Raw genomic sequence first — 19,404 nt, forward strand, 5'->3', positions numbered from 1 at the left:
AGCGCCGGGGACGCAGGGCAGAGGCGGCCCAGGGCCGCGCGGCGGGGAGGGCGGCTCTCCACACCCGGAGGTTGGCGGCGAGCCCCGAGAGGGCGCCGGGTAGGCGCGCGACCCTCCGAGAAGCAGGATCCTCCCGCCCGACGCAATCCGGGCGCCGAGGAGCGGGCGGAGCCCGGCTAGGGCGCGCACGTGTGTATAGGAGTGCGGGGGCCCATCCGGCGGCCGGGACTACAAGTTCCAGGGTGCCCAGCGGCGCGCTCGGGGTTTCTGGCCGCGCGGCCCGCCGGCTCGGAGCCGGTCGCCGCCAGCACATGCCGCTCGGTCCCGAGCGGATCAGGGAGAGACTCCCAGCCCCGTAAATAGAGTCCAAGTGGGCGGGGAGCCGCCCCGCGCCGCCTGCTCATGTCCCTGAGGAGCCAAGTGTCCGGCCGCCTGGCACAGCTGCGCGCGGCGGGGCAGCTGCTCTGCGTCCCGCGCCCCTGGTCCGGCCCCTACGCGGGGGCCACGCGGACCCGCAGCACCGCGTGCGGTCCCCCCGGCGTCCCTGGGCGCGGACAGCCCCGGCGCGCGGACCCCAGCGGGAGTTGGGGCTTGGGGGGCGGCGGCAGTGGGGCGGAGAGGAGCGCCGGGGTGCGCACCTGGGCCCCCCTGGCCATGGCGGCGAAGGTGGACCTGAGCACCTCCACCGACTGGAAGGAGGCAAAATGTAAGTGTAAGCAGGAGGGGGGCGCGAGGGGGCGAGGGCGGCCCCACGTGGGCCTTGCCCGGCTGGACAGCACCCCCACCAGCACCGCCTTCCACCCGAGAGACGCCCTGGGATGGACCCCTCCAGTCGCAGCCACGCCCCCGTGTACCCAGCCCCGCAAACCACTTCACTCCGTCCGAGGGGACTGAGGGCCAGGTCCCCCTACGGGGCAGTGTGGGGGAGGACGACCTTACCCCGCCCGCACGGGTCCCAGGGCACCCCCAAGGGTCATCCAGGACCTACCACCTTACACCCTTGCACGGGAGGGAAACTGAGCTGAGAAGCCAAGGTCACTGAGAGTTTGTGGCAGAGCGGACGTTAGGCTCCCGAATGCCCCATGCTTTGTGCACTGTGGTTTCTCAAGTGGTGGCATTTTAGGCAGAGTGGCGGGAAATGGACTGAGGGGACAGTTCTGGGTCTGGTGTCCCCACCTGGCAGGATCAGACAGCCCCACAGAGTGGCCTCTCTCGGCAGGCTGGTCCCACTTCCACCCGCCCTTACCCTGAAGGCCTGACTCTCTGAGCCGGTCATCCGCTGCCATTTTGCCCTCATCCCTGGCCTCTGGCCACTTGTGAAGAGTTTCTGCCCCATTCCTGGGGGACGCTGGGCTGGGGGCCAGGGCAGAGACGGGGCATTCTGTCTGTGAGAACGGTGACACCCTGCACCCTCAGGAATCAAGTCATTTCCTCCCACTCTGGGACAGGTCATGAGTCCTGGCCCCGCATGAGTCCCAGGGCCGGACCCTGGGCCCTCACACAGAACAGGGAATCCGGCCTGCAGCGCCCCAAGTAGTCTGGCCCGAGGCTCGGCCAGCTGCCCCTGCCCTTCAGAGCCTGCTCCCAGAGCTCCTGTAACCATTCCTGGCTGGATCCCCTTTCAAAAGCACAGGGGAGAAGGCTCATTGGCTGGGCCTTTGTGGCCGAGTGGCTACAGCCAATGGGGCATGGAAGGCAGGCCTGGGGCGGCGGGGGAGGGTGGGGCTAAAGGGAAGACCGCCTCGGAACTAGAGGTGGAGTTCAAGATGACTTTCCCCCTGCCCGGAATTGTGTTCTTCCACTGCGATCTTCAAGCGCAGGCAGAAAGCCCTCTCTCGGCCTGGCTCAGTGCGCATACCGAGTGTCTGTCATGGCCTCAGCCCTGCCCCTAGAACCCTGGTTAGGGCAGGGAGTGAGGGGGCTGACTGAGATTCCTGGCAGAGGGACTGTCCCCACAGGGAACCTGCCTCCCCTTCTCTGTCAGGGGCAGCAAGCCAGCTTGGTGGGAAAGAGAGCTAGAGAGGCAGGGGGCCCAGCCACCTGCTCCTGGATCAGTCACATTTCTAGGATCAGCTCCCTGCCCTCTCCCATTCCTTTGCGCCTCTGAAAACTTCCAGACCTTGTGAAGCTGACAGGCCAGGGATTCCCAGGCTGCTGGGGTGTCTCTGCTTGGAGCTGGGATTTCCATCCATTCATCCATTTCTTTAAGTCTATTTATTTTGAAGTAATCCGTACATGGGGCTCAAACTCACGACCCTGAGATCAAGCCAGCCGGGTGCCCCTCGTTCATCCACTAATACCGAGCGCCTTCTGTGTGGCCAGCACCATTCTGGTGCTGTGAGTGACAGGCAGCGTCCCTACCCTCACCGGGCTTCTTCGCTAGGGGTAGGAAACAGTTGAAAACGTGGTCAAGCCAGTGGGCCAGTGCCCGGCGAAGGCCAATGCTGTGAAGAAACCATGGCAGATGGGGCTGCCTGAGCTCCAGGATCCAGTCAGGGGCGGTGTGAGGAGCGGCGACCTTGGGTGTGAAGACCCCAGCAGGCTTGTCGGGGTGCTCTGTGTGTTTCAGTGATCTATCACTGAGTAACAAATTACGGCCAAATTCAAAGCCTTGGGACAGCAAACGTTTCTTACATCCTAGTCTCTGAGGGTCAGGAACCTTTGAGTAGCTTGTGTGTGGGGGGTGGCTCTGTTGGTGACGGCCGGGGGGACCCCTCACATGGAGTGGCTGTGGGGAAAGGCCTCAGACCCACCACTCTGGGTGTCTCTCCACCAAGCTGCTTGACTGTCCTCTGGACATGGCAGGCGGTTTCCCCCAGAGACCAACCCAGAAGCCACAGTGCCTTTTTGTGGCCTAGTCTTTCAAGTCCCACGCTATCTCTTCTGCTTTATTCTGGGACTTTGAAGGGCGTCGTGGAGTCTGGCCCACGTTCAAGGGGAGGGAAATGAGTCTCCACCTTTGGAAGGGAAGAAGATCAAAGAATTGGGGGCATTTTTAAAAAAAGATTTTATTTGTTTATTTGACAGAGAGAGAGATCACAAGTAGGCAGAGAGCCGAGGGGTGGGGGAAGCAGGCTCCCCACTGAGCAGAGAGCCCAATGCGGGGCTCGATCCCAGGACCCTGGGATTATGACCTGAGCTGAAAGCAGAGCCTTTAAGCCACTGAGCCACCCAGGTGCCCCTGGGGGCATATTTTTAAAACTGCCACACATGAGACACCTGGGTGGCTCAGTCGGTTAAGCCACTGCCTTGGGCTCAGGCCATGATCCCAGGGTCCTGGGATCGAGTCCCACATCGGGCTCTTTGCTCCGCAGGGAGCCTGTTTCTCTCTTGGCCTCTGTCTGCCACTGTGCCTGCTTGTGTGTGCGTGCTCTCTCTCTGTCTCTCTCTGTCTGACAAATAAATAAATAAATAAATAAAATCTTAAAAAGACAAACAAACAAACAAAACTGCCACACTGGGGAGCTGCCTCAGCTGGACCCTGCTTCTGACTGGGGTCGACGCTTTGGTCCTTGAAGACCCCCACGAAGTTTTCTTCCTTCTGTTCGGTTTAAACTTTGAGCTTCCGGTGTAAGTAGCCAGACCACAGGTGAACCTACGGTCAGTGTATTTTTACCTAAATACCCAGTTGTGGTCAGTAGGTTGCCAACACCCTAGAAGGTTCCTTTAGCCCCTTTGCAATCAGTACCTCTTACTGCTTCTCGAACTTCCTGCGAACAGAGGCATACAGTGTGTCCGGGTACACCCTCTGCTCACGGCTGGGCGGTGTGCTGACAGTTTGCCGTCTTACGTCTGATATCCCATGGTACGGATACACCACGTTTTGTGTACCCGTTCTCCTGTTGATGGGCATTTTGTTTTCCGGTTTGAGGCTGTTGGGAATAAACCCACTGGGATTATTCCTGTCCATGTCTTTGATGGACATGTGCTCTCCTTTCTCTTGGGGATCCACCCAGGCCTCCAAATGCCTGTCTGTGCCTGGGATCATCGTGTCTCAAAGACTGGCACACAGTCACCAAACTCACAAGAGCCTGATGTAGGTGGGAAGGTTGACGGGGCGCTGTGGTGGGAAATACGGTGGCGGGTCTGGAAAGTGCGCCTGGGCAGGGCCTCCTCTCCTGGAAGCCAGATCATAGTCCCAAGTTCACTCGGCAGCATGTGTTTTCAGCTGGAGAGCTGGCTGAATGATTTTGGAAGCGGTTCCCACTGCCCTGGGCAGGCTGGGCAAGCTTCCCTGCAGGGCATGGACCCACCTACCCAGGATCCCCTTCCTTGGGTGTTTGCTCAGTAGTTCAGTCTCTGTGCTGTTGAGTGCCTGCGCTGGGCTCTGGGTGCAGGGTGCCTCATCTCCCGGCCCAGTGAGTCCTCTGCACACATGGCCCAGTTCTGCCTTACCCTAAGCATTCCCTTTCTCCCTCTTAAGCAGACTGGCCACTCCCATAGACCCATTCTCCCTCTGGGTAAGTAAATACCACCAGGCTGGATCTTCCTGGGTAAGAGCCCGTCAGTCCTTTGGGGAGATCTCTGTAGTATCTGATTTTACTGGCCAGAGAATTTTTTTTTTTTTTTTAAGATTTTATTTGTTTATTTGACAGACAGAGATCACAAGTAGGCAGAGAGGCAGGCAGAGAGAGTGGAAGGGAAGCAGGCTCAGAGAGAGCCCTTTGCGGGGCTCGATCCCAGGACCCTGGAATCATGACCTGAGCCGAAGGCAGAGGCTTTAACCCACTGAGCCACCCAGGCACCCCTGACCAGAGAATTCTATCTCCAGTTGTCTCAGTGGTGGGAAGCCTCCTTATCCCCGCAGGTGGTGCCTTTTGTCACAAGACTGTGGAAACCGTCATACTCTAAAGGCAGTTGGGTATGAGGGGACTTAAGGTTGGGCACTGTGGCCGTGTAGGGGCTGTGTCACTGCAGGGGAGGCCACAGACCCTCCTCCTGACCTGCAGTGGGGGCAGAGCTGTCTGCTAAGAAGAGCACGGGCTTTGGTGCCATCAGCCTTGGGCCAGCCCCACACCACGGCTTCCCTGCTCCCTGAGCCTCAGTTTCCTCATCTGTGAAATGGGACGACCGGCACCTGATTTGCAGGTTGTGCTAGGATCACACCAGAAACCATTGTGTGTACAGTGGTATATAAAAGGGCCCATGGTGTACCAGGGGTTCCCAGTGACCCCCTTTCTTGTCACTCCTCGGGCCTCTGTCCTCTCTCTGCGCTGTTTTGGGCCACAGCAACACGGGCTTGTATAAACTTGTCTCCCTCGTGGTCTCAGATGCTGGAGCCCGTGACCTGCATATCCTGAGGCACGTTTCCTCTCCCCAGGGCTATGGACTAGGTCTCCTGCCTTCCAGCCTCCCTTTGCACCAGGCAGTGACGAGGACTCATTCCAGCCCCCGAGGGGTTTCATGCAGAGCGGATGATTTCTCTGATTTGATTACTGAACCGGGGAACCTTGCAGGCTCACCTGGGAACGGGGGAGTCTTCTCCCATCTGTCTTCTGGGGAAGCAGCCTTGGTGCGCCCCAGCACGGCAGAGGCGAGGGCGCCCAGGGAGAGGAGAAAAGCTCTGAGCTGCTTCATGCTCTGTCTCCCTGCGTGGACTTGGATGAGACTCCGCTCTCAGGGGGTGCCACTGGCCCCCCGTAATTAACGTCCCTCCTGCTGTGTTCCCAGAGCCTCGCCGCTATCAACCCAGTCCACCCAGCCTTCTCCAGAGGCGGGGGGGGGGGGTTCTCCCTCTGTGCCAGGCCGCCCTCACCTTTCTGAACACCGTCTAGCAAAGTGCCATAAAGACGGTTCTTAAAACACATCATTGAATTCCCGTTCGCCCGGTGTGCTTTATGGTTCTGGCGCAGCCTGCTTCCTCCAGCTCAGCTTTCGTGCCCGGGAGCTGCTGGAAGCTTCGTCGGGGTCAGGCCACCCCATCAAAATTTACTGCAAACATCTTTTTACAACACCTGTCTCACTGAGCTGTGAAATACTCTCGCCTTTCCAGAAAGGAAAGAAAATTAAAACGTATGTTTTACATCTTTTATAAGAAAAATAAAACTGGCCTGTGCTCTTAACTCTACATCTGTCCTTCTGGCAAAAGGAGGGAGAAAATGTTATAAACACGTGGGGCCGATCTGACAGATGGAGCCGAGGTGATGAGGATGGCCCTTGGCTCCTTGGTGCCAGGGAGAATCAGAATTGGCTTCTCCTGCCCCGTAACTCAGAGACCTGCGCAGTGTGTCACTCCTCAGGGGTCAGTCGGGCTGCAACCTTGCTCTGGAGATAAGGTCATGGCGCCCCACATGCTGGCTTCAAGGGATGTGTGCCCGGGGACCATGAACTGGAAGGGACAGGCTGACAGATGTCCCCAAGGTCAGCGCCCAGTCGGCTGGTAACAGAGCCAGAAGTTCCGGCTATCTTCCCGCTCGGAGAAGTGGAGCCGTCTTTTGGACTTGGCTGGAGAGAGGGGGCTGTGCGGGCTGTGGGCCACTCAGCTCAGCCCTCGGATCTTAGGGAGGACAGGGCAGGAGGGAGTCTTGGGCTGGGTCCCCTCTTGGCTTGCCTGTGGCCGGGACATACCTCTGTTTCTTCCGGAAGGCAGGGTGCTGTCAGATGGCGTCTGCTAGGGGACTCTAGCCATTTCCAGGGCCCCCAGACTAGTCCCGTGGGGTGCCTGGGGCTTACCCAGCTGGAGGGACTCTGCACACGGGGGTCCTGTGGGGCTGGCCTGGGTGCGGACTGGCCAGCCCCTGCGGTGTCTCGGCAGGCACGTTCACTTTCCCGCCCTGGGTTCATCGGGCTGGGAGAGCCCACACTCGGGCATGCCAAGGCCTCTGAGGGGCCATATCTTTGGTCTCAACTGTGCAAGATGACAAATATTTTGGGTCCCGAAACCATTCAGAAAGCTCCTCTACCTACTTAGGCCTCCAGGTTGCAAAAGGCAAGTCCTTTCCCCGGTTTGGTCTTGTTTTGCTTTGCCCTCCGAGTCTTTGCTCCCAGGAAGGACCGTGTATCTGCTCCGTGTCGCACCCTGCAGCTGCCAGATAACCTGGCAGTCCCTTCTCATTCAGGGCAGGCCTGCCTGGTCCCTCGTCTAGAGATGCGGAAACTGAGGCTCAGAGAGGGCAAGGGACCTGCCCAGGGACGAGATGTCAGGAGCTGGTGAGCCCAACCCTAGTGGGACCAAGGAGCAAGAGGGATCCAAACCACAGCGGGACCTTCCTTCCCCAGGCTCCGTTCCTCAGACGCGCGACCAGCCCAGGCGGCTGCCACAGCCTGGCTTTTGCTCTCTGGTCTGGGCGTTGTTGATTTCTCTCCATTTCCCCACTCACATGCTCTCTCCTACCTCAGGGTTTCTGCAGGTGTTGTCCCCTCCCCCTGGACGACTCTGTTCTCTTGGCAGACATGCCCCCGACGCTTGGGTCTCAGCTCAGTCATTCATTGATTCATCCCGCAGACACCTATGGACGCCCACACATACCATGCGCTGTGCCAGATGGTGGGCATCCAGTGTAAACACCCCAGATCCCCAAGAGGCCACGGTCAAGGAAGGAATAAAGTATAGCTAGTAGGGGAGGGGCTACTCTGGGAGTGGGGAAGGCCTGTAAAGGAAGGTCAGGCCAAGAGAGAGTGGGGCAGGTACAAAGGCCCTGAGGCAGGGAATGGTCTGGCTGTGGGACGATCTGGAAGGTGAGTGTTGTGCCAGGGCTGCAGAGGTGTAGGAGGGAGAGCTGGTTTGTGGGGAGGCTGACGGAGGAGGAGAGGAGGCGGAGCTGCAGGGATTCACGTGGGCCTCTGTGAGGACTTGGACTTTGAATTGAGCTTTCAACAGCTTTGAATAGAAGTCTGCCCCTAAGATTCCTGGGCTGCTGAGTGAGACACAGACTACTGGGTGGACACGGGGAGTCCACCGGGGGTAGAAGCCTTTTGGGTGGTGCTGGGGAGTCATGATGGTTTGGCCCCTGGCGGGGATGAGCAGAAGGCTTGGTTTTGGGGGTATCGTGGGGATAAATCCAACAGCCTACAGATGGATGGAACCAGGAGACTAAGAGAAAGGACCCCCCCCCTCATTTTGGGGTCCTAGCAGAATCTGGGGCTGTTCATTGAGAAGCGGAAGAACGAAGGAGAGAAAAAACTCATTTGGGGGGAAGGAGTCGGAAGTTCAGTTTTGCACAGGAGGAATTCTGAGGTTGAGAGCAGGCAGTGGGCCTTGAGGAGCCCGTGCCTGATGCCCAGCTGAGAGCTGCGGGGCTGGAGGTGTAGCGTCCTGGACCATTAGCTGAAAGAGGGTTTGGAATGCTTGGGGTTGATGTCAGGATGAGGGGGAGGGTATACATTAAGGAAAGGGAGGCAGCAAGGAGACAGGAGGGCCAGTGGAGCAGGGTGAGATCCAGGAGGTCTTGAGGGGGAAGATGGGGTGGGGGGTGCTGAGTGCACAAGGAAGGACCGAAGGGACACTACAGAGGGCCACGTGGCCCGTGTGGTGTCTCTGACCTTGGCCTTGGTGGAGAGCTGGGTCCAGGCTGGTGAGGGCCTGGGGGAGCATGGGAGGGAGGGAGGAAGTGGGGGCAGTGGGGGAGGGGGAGAGGAGGCCACAGCTGCAGGGTGTGGAGTCTATGGTTGAGGGAGGCTTTATGACCTTGAGACACAGAGGGGACATGAGAGGAGGAGCTGGAGGAGCGCATCCCCCGGAAGGTGAGCAGGCAGTGGGGCTGAGGGAGGGCGAGCCAGGCTTGGATTCCCAGTTGGCAGGAGGAGGCAGCTTCTGGAAGACAATTGGGGAGGCTTGGGGAAGGGGAGAAGGTCCAGGGGAAGAACCTCCCAAGCAGGGACAGGAGCTGCCTGGCAGAGCGGGCCGTCAGGGGAGGCGATGGGGAATTTAGAGGGAGCCTGCTGTTTGGTGATGAGGTTTTCCTCCAGCGCTTTGCAGCCTCTGGGGGAGGGCAGAGAAGCTCGAGGTACCTCCTCCGGCAAGTCGTCCCGCCACCCTCCTGCTTGGCCAGGCCCTGGACAGGCAGGGGCTGCAGGGAGCCCGGCCTCCCCTCCCGAGTCTGTTCCTCGCCCGCCAGCCACCAACTGCTTCGCTAGGTACCCAAGGAAGCCTGTTCTGTTTCTCATTTAGAGCCGGAGGGAGCTCTCTTTACTCCCACTTTACAGAAGCGGGTAGTCAAGGCTTGGAGAAGAACTTGAGCTCTTTCCAGATACCAGCACCCTCCCCCAGCACACAAAGAAGGGAGCCTTTGGCCTGTTAACTCAGAGTGTAAGCGGGGTCACGTGTCCAGTGGGGAAGGGAGCCTCTTGAGAAAGGGGAGCAGGGAGATGGGCTGTGAGCTTCAGGACACACTAGTGACAGAGGGGACCATCCGCACTGGGTACCGTTCACGGTAGGATATCCTTGGCCTCTTAGAATGAAAGTGGCGCTGCTTGGGGTGGTGGGAGTTTTTAATCTATAACTGGCAAAAGTACTTTTTAGTTATTTTTATTTTTTAAGTTTTTTTTTAAGATTTTTATTTTTTCTTAGGTTTTTTTTTTTTAGATTTTATTTATTTATTTGACAGAGGGAGCAAGAGAGCACAAGCAGGCAGAGCAGTAGAGGGAGAGGGAGAAGCAGGCTCCCCGCTGAGCAGGAAGCCCCGTGTGGGGCTCGACCCCAGGATCCTGAGATCATGACCTGAGCCGAAGGCAGACGCTTAGCTGAGCCGCGCAGGCGCCCCTGTGAAAGCATCTTCTATCTGATTCAGCTGCTCCTGGGATGAAGTCAGTCCTCAACAGACTTGGCGGCTGCGCAGTGGGCCCACCTCCTAACAGCGTCGCGGCCCCCAAGTGTCTGCCCCCTGCCCCACGCCCTGAGTTTCACTCACCCACGACCTTGAACATACTGTTCAGGTGGTCAAACGCTTTTCCCTGCCCTGGCTACCTCCCAATTCTCTTCGGAGTCTCACTGAAGAAGTCCCAGGCCGGCCGTTCCTGCTGCCTCCCCGCCTGCCCCCCGCGTGTCCCCGGAGCTTGGCCGCTGGCCTGCTCAGCCTCGGTGTCCTCTGCTGGATTGCGGGTTCCCAGGGGCCAGGACCACGCCTGCCTTAGTGAGTGTTACGTCCTTGTACCATATGCAGGACTCGCGCGTCGTAGTCACTTGTGGAAGAGGGTCGGAAGCTGTGCCAGAACGTGGAATTCTGGCCTGAGCCCCAGCTGAAGCAGATTTGGGATGCTGTGAGCCTTTTAGAATCATGCCAACCATAAATCTGAGCTGGACTGTGAGCCGGGCCCTTTCCCTGCTCCTCGTGCACCCTGGAGGGACAGAGGCTGTGGATGGACTGGCTTCTGCGAGACAGAGGGCATGTGTGGGGGACCCACCAGTCTCTTGAACATCTGCCCTTTGAGGCCTTTTCTGCAGAAGGTTCCAGGAGGCAAACCCTTCCTCTTCCAACGAGCCCCCTAATTGTCCCCCCCCCACCTCTGCACATTTTCTGATGCTTTCTGAGTTCCTTGAGCGTGGCCTTTATTGTTTGTCACCGCCCCCCAACAAGTGGTCAGTGAGGGCCGCCCCATCTGGGGAGTGTGTGGTCTAGGGGGGCCCAAGGCCAGGCTGAGAGCCCGGGTGCCTGGTGGCCTCAGGCCGGCAGAGGGAGCCCGCGAGCCAGAAGCCTGGACCTCTGTGCACCTGGGAAACCTTGGAAGGGGTCACTGGGCCACCTGAAAGGAAGACCAGGCCCAGGGAGCAGGGCTAGAGCAAGGACAGCAGGTCTGGTGGACCCGGAGTCTGTGAGCAGATGGTGGGGGGCTGGCTCCCCACTCACCAGCTGTGTGACCGTTTCCTCATCTGTAAGATGGAGACAGTTCTCGCTGTTCCCAAGAACACACTGGCACACATTGGCGCACACTGGGAGAAGCCAGCCGGGCATCTGTCTGTGGGGACCTCTCTGCCAGTGCTGGGGGGCGGGGGGAGGCTGTGAATAGGCACCAGATCTGCTTGGTTCTTTGGCTCTTTGAGGATGTTTGTCCTGTCCCACGTGTCCTGCTGCCTACAAATAACCATGGTGATGATGTCACCCATTGAGGATGTAACTGGGAATATCATTCGTCCAAGGCCACCAGCCTGCTTTCCTTATATGCACCGAGTCAGCTCCACGTTACTCCGTAAGGGGCCTCTTAATCCCGTCTATAAACGAAGGAATCAAGGACCCCGAGGTGCGGACACACCCGGAAAGGGGCAGAGTCGCGTTCTGAACTCAGGTCCATGGTACCCAAGAGAGGCCCTTTGTCTCCCTGGGCCTCAGTTCCCCTCCTGAACAAAAAGGGCTGGGCCAGATGGTCTAGGGGCCTCCTAGCTCCAACCTCCCCCACCCCCCGAATGTGCCTGCGGGAAGGGTGGCCGTGGAGGGCCGGCTCACAACCTCAGATGAGGAGAGAGTCCGGGTGAGGAGGGGAGAGACACGGGGGGCAGGGGAGAAGCCCCCTGGACCTCTCTTCTCCCTGCCCGCCTTGACGCTCCTTCCTGCCTGCCCCATCCCACCCCTGCAGCTTTTCTGAAGGGCCTGAGTGACAAACAGCGGGAGGAACATTACTTCTGCAGGGACTTCATCAGGCTGAAGAAGATCCCGACCTGGAAAGAGACGGCGAAAGGTAGGCCCTGCGCCAGGGAGGGGCAGGTGGCAATTTGGTGGGCTGCCCCGTCAGACCCGTGTGGTGGGCGCCTCATATCGACCACGCCAAGAAGAATGGCAGCAGCACTCACGGGGCGTTTGTTGTGTGGGGGGCACTCCAGTTACGAACCCGGTCTGAGGAAGGTTTGGTTTTTATGCCCATTGTACTGTTGGGTAAACTGAGTCCGGGAACCACAACCTCACAGTTGTGGGAAGTCCTGCACACTGCAGGCCTGACAGCCCATCACCCACTGCCTAGGCCTCAGTTTCCACGTCTATAGAATGGGGATGGATGACATTAATCCCGTACCTGTGCTTAACCTCGGGAAGGTTCAGGGGGACCACGTGTGTGCCTCGAGCGAGAGGTGCGTGATCATTGCGGATGGCCAGTGCCCATGTCACCAGTCCCCTGCCTCTGGAGGTGGAGGGGGGCGGATGGAGGTCACTGTGCAGTGAGGGCCTCTCTCTGACCCCCGTCCCTCGGCCTCTGCTGGTCCAGGGGTGACCTCGAAGGTGGAGGAGCCCAAGTACAAGAAGGACAAGCAGCTCAATGAGAAGATCTCCCTGTTCCGAGGCGACATCACCAAGCTGGAGGTGGACGCCATCGTCAACGCCGGTGAGTGGGGACTTCTGGCCAGCCTGAGCCAGGGACCTGGGTGGTCGCCTTGTGACCTTTGCTCCAATCTGCTGAGCCAGGCATGGGGGGACGCCACCTGGCTCCAGCGAGGCTCGGGCGGCTGGAGGCGGAGGGCGTGCTGGCGCCACAGGAGCCCAGCGTGTTGGCTGCGTGGACTCCTTTCCCTTGAAACCCTGACCTGCTATGTCGGGAGCGCCTTGGCCGAGCTGCCTTGCTGCTCGGAGACCCATTAGCGGCCAGGAAGGAAGAGAGCGTGGCTGGAACCGCGCCGGGCTGCCCTGCCAGGAAGGCAGAGGCCAGAACTGGGTGCTTTGACCCCAGGGGCTGCAGACGCCCCACCGCCACTCCCCCTCCTCTGCCTCCTGCCTGCCATGCCCCCCCTGCAGACCTGGCACAGGCCAGGGGGTTTGTCAGGGGAAAGGTAGGGGCGGAGGCCCCGTTGCCCAAGGCTCAGCTTTCTGCAGGGGCTCTGGCTGGCTTGGTGGTTTACTGTGATGAGTGGAGGAACCTCTTCTCTCCCTTCCTGGGGGCGGAAGGAAGGTGGGTGCTCTCCTCCCAGACTGTGGTTGTCTGGCCAAGGTCAAGAACGGATGGCAAGGGACAGTCAAGTCCACCTGGTACACAGGTGGTTCGTGGGACAAGGGCCCGTGGAGGCTGAATCCCAGCCCTTGCTCGCCTGCTTACCAAGCTTCACGGGAAGGAGCTTCCGTAGAGAAACGTTTGGAGACATGGGCAGAGCCTCTTATCCTGGGAAACCTCGTTTTGCTGCCTCCTCCCCACCTGTGCAGTCTCAGCCCCCCTAGCTCCCCCCGCCCAGGAGCATCTCAGATCTCCTCCTCCTTGTCCTTAGCCTGGTGACCATTGTGTCTGACTGCAGTGCTGGCTAGGGGAAGCCCTGTCCTGTCGTTGTCAAGTGCCCCTGGGACCTGGCGGAGCTGATGTTCCTCCTGGTAAGGGGCTGGGTTCGTGGGACCTGGGGAGACAGAGCCGCTCAGCCTGCCCCAGGCCTGCTTGTCGTGGTTCGGGTTGTGTTTCTGGCCGTGGCATTTGCTCTGCGTGTTTCTGCCTGTTTGTGCGGTCACACAGGTATCCCCTTCCCCCCACATTGCCCATCTCGGCGCACAGGTGACCAATGATACAAAGGCAGGAGTCCTGATTTAGGGTAGAGGGAGCTCGGTCCCCTTCCGGTTTCCGCTGGTGCTCCTGCTGTTTCTCTGCGGGGGGGGGGGGGGGCACTAGGACAGGGGTAGGGGGAAGAGGGCTGCCAGCAGGCCTGCGCGTCCTTCTGGGGAGATGTGGGGTTGAGACAAGCCACGTTGGGTTGGCAGATGTCGTAGTGGCCCGGAGAAGAAGGGCCCTCTTGCTGCCTCGCCCCAGGAGGGCTGGTCTGGGGTGGGAGGACCAAGCCTTGGAGCGGTGGCTGAGGATTCTATCCTGCAGGCCTGTGGATCTGCTTTGCTGCCTGCCTGTGGCCCTGACTGTGCGGGGCGAGGGTAGGAGAGGATCCCCTGCCTATAGTTGACTTGATGAGCGGCAAAGTGGCCGGAGGGAAACGGGGGGCATCTTATCAGCCCCTTCGCAGCTGGGCGGGTAATTGACGGGCCGGTAGGGAGGGGTGGAGACCTAGGTAGTGTGTCCGCCGGATGCAGTAGGAGCAGGGCAGGGGCTCCGAAGGCTGCCTGTGGAGCTGTGGGTGTGATTCATGGCTCTTCCGAAGTGTCCTTGCGCCTGGCCGGGCTCCTGAGTGCGGTGGCTGTCAGCCCATCTCGCTCTCGGAATAGCACTTTGGTCCTGGCTGCATTTGGCGGCACTGGGCTGGGGGCGGGAGCGGTCGCAGCGTCTCTCTGGGGACCGGTCTGTAGGTGCCTGGGCTCCCGTCTCTCCTTCCGCAGGATGCAGATGGCGGACCGCCCACCCGCTGGGTTGCCAGGGGCATTAGGGACCTCGGTGCCAGTGCGTAAACTGTGATGCTCGTGCACCCCCCTGGCATGAACCGAGGCCTCTTCCCCTGCCTCTGTCATTGCTGCTAGAATCGATGCCCCCGTCATCATCCCGGGTATCAGCCCTGTCCCACGAAGGCCAAGGGAGCCTGGGTGCCTCCTGCCGAGAAGCAGCTTTCCTCTCTCCTGCTTGCCTCAGTTTATTCAACACTTCTTGGAGTGTTTTCCTGGGATCTCCCCTTTCCCTAGAGTCTCATGGCAGGGAGGACCCTGAACCGGTGTGGAACCCCAGGGAGTGTCTGAGGCAGGCTCCGCGTGGGGTGCTCCCGCACACAGCCAGCCTCTCCTCTGGGTCCTCCCAAAGACGTTTTCCTGGCATCGGTGTTCCCGGGGCCTTGCCACTACTCAGACCCCAGGGGTCCTTGGTGGTCTTGGCCTGGAGCCCCTCCCCCCAACAGAGGGTCCTTCGGCTTCCTCCCTGGCCCCTCCCCCCGCCATGGCCCTGGCTCAGCCCGGCCCGCCGCCCACCAGGGGGCGGCAGAGATCGCGGTTTCCGCGCCCGGCGGCGCCCGTAAATCAGCCTGTTTATTAGCAGAATAAAAGTCGCGGCAACGTGGGGCTTTTCGGGGCTGCATAAATCTGGTCTGTGCCTCGTGAAACCCATATGTGCTTAATTCATATGTAAAGTTTCAAGCAGGAAGAGAATACGTGTCCATTAAATTCTATTTGACTTGATTATAATCATTAGCCATGAATAATTGCTTCTCAGCACCGACCGCGGAGCCACCACAATGGGGAAAAGGAGCGAGCAATTATAGCGGGGTGGGAGTTTTTACATTTTTATTTTTGAAGCTAAGGGCAGTGTTGGTCCCGTGGGGAGCAGTGTGGGTAGGACTGGGCTGGGGACTTGAGGTCAGCTTTGGACTTCCTGGATTTTGCATGGGGGGCGGTAGTGGGGGGGGTGTCCCTTTTTGTCCCTGCTGGCCGGTTGGGGGGTGCCGGGCAGGGCAGGAAGGTGCCATCGCTGGCTGGGCCTCCCTCTAGCTGCAGGGACGGCGACAGGGGAGCTGGGAGGGACCTGCGAGGTAAAACAGGGCCGGGGGGGGGGGATCCCTAGAACTCCCACCTGCAGAGCTGTGGGCTTGGGGTGTCTCTGGCCTATCTGCAGGCTTCCTTCCCACCCATTGGGGTTGGCAGGGGCCTGCTTGCTTCCTTCCCTGCCCACAGAGCCACTCTGCCCACGGCCCCTGTCAGGACTTGGGGCGATCAGGCTGTTTACCAGCCAGTCCTCTGGCTTTTGAAGTCCAGGCCTGCTTTTTACCCCATTCTGTTGGTATTTGAGACGGATTGGAGTGTGTGTGTAACTGTGGGTGGTGTCTGTGATGGTGGGTGTGTGTGTTGTGATGAGAAGTATGTTGTGTAGTACGGGGAGGGGCGCTGGGGCACAGAGTCCTGTGGAGGGATGCTGGGCAGGTGGGTGGTGGGGCTGGAGGTCACATGGGTAGGATCAAACCCCGCCCCCCCCCCCAAGCACCCGGGTGTGGCACAGGCAGCCTCGGGTCCACCTTGGCTGTGTTTTCACCGGCTGCTGCTGAGGCTGCTTGCTTGGGCAATACCCAGAGAGCGTTAGGCTCCCGCCATCTGGTAGCCGGCCATGGCTCCTACCCACGGGGGCATGCAGCATCCGTCTTAATTAAATTGGGCTGCCATGCTGGCAAGATAAACCAGGGAGCCCCCTGCAGCCCCCTGTTCTGGAGCGGAAGATTCTCAAGGGCTGTCCCTGCAGGTTGACCTATGACACCCCCCTCAGGCGGTGTCTGAGGCCAGCTTGTGGAATGCTTCCGTCTTCTCATTGCCATGGACAGGGTGGGGGGGTGGGGATGACCTTGACTGGGCCACTTCCTTGCCCTTGAGGTTCCCAGCTCACCAGGCCTGTGCCTGTGGGTCCCTAGTTTTTGGCAGACTGCTGAGTCCCGGGCAGGAGATGTCCCAACACAAAGAAAGACCCCCATTCTTGGCCAGCCCCAGGGTCCTGCTGTTGGCTTTGGACTTCAGGGCATAACGGGACAGAGCAGGGATGAATGTGAGACTTTGTGAGGACAGAAGGAATCTTTCCCTTCAAAGTCATCTCAGACGGCGAGTCAGGGCTGTGGCACAGAGACCAGGAGCCGACTGGAATCCCAGCATCCTCGGCCCCGCCTAGGGTGGGCGTGAGGACGCCACGAATTCAGGCCCATCCCGTGCGGGTCCCTGGGCCTGGCACACAGCGAGCCCCTAGTAAATTGTTATCAGGAAGTCAAGTGCGAGAGCAGCTAAGTAGAATATAATGTGACAAAGCCCTGGGAGCGAGGTCTGAACAAAGTGGCATGCGACGCCGCAGGGACCAATTAATTCTGCCAGGAGGTGGCGCGAGGCAAGGCAGGTCAGCGAGGCCTTTGAGGGGCCCAGGCGCGCACGCCGGGCCGTGCAGAACGGGTGGGGAGCCATGTTTCACCACGACAAGCTGGCCTCGCTGGGAGTTTTGAAGCCACTTACTTATTTAAAATAAGGCGTGAAGGGGCACTCTGTTTCCCTAAGTCTTGGTCTTTGATTTGTGAAAATCCGCCAGCCGCTCCTCGCCACCCCCCCCTCCTCGGGAGCCAGCCCGGTGCTCGCCTCCTCCCTTCCTCTGCTGCCTGCCCCCCCTCCCCCCAGGAGCCCAGCCCCGACCGTCCCCGGGCCTCCGCTGGGAGTCCGTGATTTAGAGACCGCCTTGATGGACTAGCGAGCAGGAGGGGCTGAGGGACACCGGCTGCCTTGTGGGAAGTGAGCTGACGCTAAACTGTCGCCGTAAATCGCTTTGTCTGTCACTTCGGATTTAAATGTGTTTGCTGAGGCTTGCCGGCTGCCTCTGAAGGCAGCAGCCTCTCTGCAGGGGTGGGGGGGGCGGGTATGGGCCGCCTGTGGGCAGCTGGGCCCTCGCTGGGCCTGAGGCCCCTGGGGGCACGCGGTGAGGACTCACCCCTTCCCTCAGCGCCCACCCTGTGGCACTGACCTCGAGGCATCCTTGAGGCAGGTAGATTCTCAGTGATCAGACCAGGGCAGGTGACTGCATCGGGATTTGAACCGGTGCCCGGCCTTTCCTTCCTTCGGCGAACTGTGTGGGGGGCCTGTTTTGCGCCAGGCATCAGGGTAGGCCCTGGGGTACAAAAGACACACTCTGGAATCCCGAATGTGAGGTGGGACCCGTGAGTGGAGAGGAATAGCCAAGTACGTGAGGCCTGGGAGTCCTGCCTGCAGAGCGGGGGAGACAGGAAGGCTGCCTAGAGGAGGCAAAATGGAGACAGTGCTTGTGCTGAGAAGGGAGCGCGGACTCTCTCTCTCTCCCTCTACAATAAATGAATAAATCTTAAAAAAAATAATAATAGGGGCGCCTGGGTGGCTCAGTGGGTTAAAGCCTCTGCCTTCAGCTCAGGTCATGATCCCAGGGTCCTTGGATCAAGCCCCATATCAGGCTCTCTGCTCAGCAGGGAACCTGCTTCCCTTCCTTTCTCTCTGCTTGCCTCTTTGCCTACCTGTGATCTCTGTCTGTCAAATAAATAAATAAAATCTTAATAATAATAATAATAATAATAATAATAAAGGCGGGGGAGCACTTGGGTGGCTCAGATGGTCAACTCTTAGTTTCGGCTCAGGCCATGATCTCGGGGGCCCTGCACCGGTCTCTGCACTCATCGGGGGTCAGCTGGAGATTCTCTCTTTTTCTCTCCCTCTGCCCCTCCCCCTGCTCACGTGTGCACACACACACACTCTCTCTCTTTCTCTCTCAAATAAGTAAATAAATCTTCAAAACAACAACAACAAAGAAGGGGGACGTTAAGTCAGAAGTTGGAAGAAGGCATTCCAGGGGCAGAGTGGGGGGAGCCCTGGCAGGAAGGGATGAGGCAGGGCCTGTGGGAGGACCCTTGGGGAAGCTCTGAGGGGTTTGGAATGAGCCTTGGCCAGTCCTGAGTGAGGGTCTCCTTCCAGATCTAGGCTGTATGCACTCCCATGCCGCCTCTCCTGCCCTCCCGGTATTATTATATTAGCCCACAGTGCCAGTGGGGGAAACTGAGGCTCAGAGATGTGAAGTAACTTGCTTAATGCCACACAGCTAACCAGTAGCGGTGCTGGGAGGGGAGATTTGCCAGACCCTAGAGCTTCCAGGAAATCCTCGGGTTTTTTGTGGGTTTGTTTTTTTTTTTAAGATTTTATTTATTTATGTGAGAGAGAGGGAGAGCATGAGCAGGGAGGAGAAGGAGAATCAGGTTCCCTTCGAGCAGGGAGCCCAATGTAAGGCTCGATCCCAGGACCCTGAGATCATGACCTGAGCTGAAGGCAGATGCTTAACTGACTGAGCTGCCCAGGCGCCCCGGAAATCCTTGTATTTTTGAGGGTGGGTGGAAATACCTCATCTTTGTTCGCTTTTCTCTTCAGGTCAAAGAGGTGCGTTGTCATCTGTGGGCTGTGGGCTCCTGAGGTCTGCTTGGTGGACCTGTCTCCCAGCCCCTGCATCCCCCAACTCGCCCCCTGGAGCCCCAGCTTCGAGGCTGGGGGCAGCTTGTTATTCAGCCTCTGAGCCAGGGGCTGCCCCCCACATCACCTCATTTCTGAGGCAGGAACTAGTATTTGCCCCATTTTACAGACGAGGAAATTGAGGCTCCGAAGGGGCCCTAGTGCTGGTAAAAGACCGAGCCAGGAACCAAACCCTCGCCTTTCAGACTTGGGGTTCGAGGGGGTTGCTTAGAAGGCTCCCTCTTTCTCAGAAGCTCCCTCTGCTTCTAATCTGGGGTGAGGGGCAGAGCGAATCGGAAGGCCAGCTGGGAGGCCTAAGGTCCAGTTGGCCCCCTCCCCAGAACACGCCAGACAGTGCCAAGGCCTAATTTCCACCACTGGAAGAGGAGGGCGGCTTATCGCCACAAGGTCGAGAAGCGGTTGCATAAATTCATAAATGATGGATCCCTCCTGAATTATTGAGATTCCCTTGAGGACTCACAGGGCCTGGTCCAGCGAGCTGAGCTTGGCCAGTGGGCAGGACTCGAGGACCCTGGGAAGCTCCTCCCACCCCACGGTCTTCTGCCAAGTCTCCTGTGGCTGAGCCAGATCTTTCCTGCCCTTCCACGGGGAGCACGAAGGCAGGCCATGGACCCTGGACCCCTTGACACTTTGTCCTGAGTTT

At 59.1% G+C, this 19,404-nt stretch overlaps 1 protein-coding gene across 1 annotated transcript in view; it reads left to right on the plus strand.

Moving 5' to 3' along the window:
• Positions 1-255: 255 nt before the first annotated feature.
• MACROD1 (mono-ADP ribosylhydrolase 1) overlaps positions 256-19,404 on the plus strand; it is a 141,975-nt gene continuing 122,826 nt past the window's right edge. Inside the window, 5 exon segments of the mRNA XM_046015645.1 lie at positions 256-531; positions 533-613; positions 616-706; positions 11,509-11,610; positions 12,130-12,246. Coding sequence (XP_045871601.1) covers positions 403-531; positions 533-613; positions 616-706; positions 11,509-11,610; positions 12,130-12,246 — 520 coding nt within the window. The 5' untranslated portion in view covers positions 256-402.

Source organism: Meles meles, chromosome 8, assembly GCF_922984935.1.
Source record: "Meles meles chromosome 8, mMelMel3.1 paternal haplotype, whole genome shotgun sequence".
NCBI lineage: Eukaryota > Metazoa > Chordata > Mammalia > Carnivora > Mustelidae > Meles > Meles meles.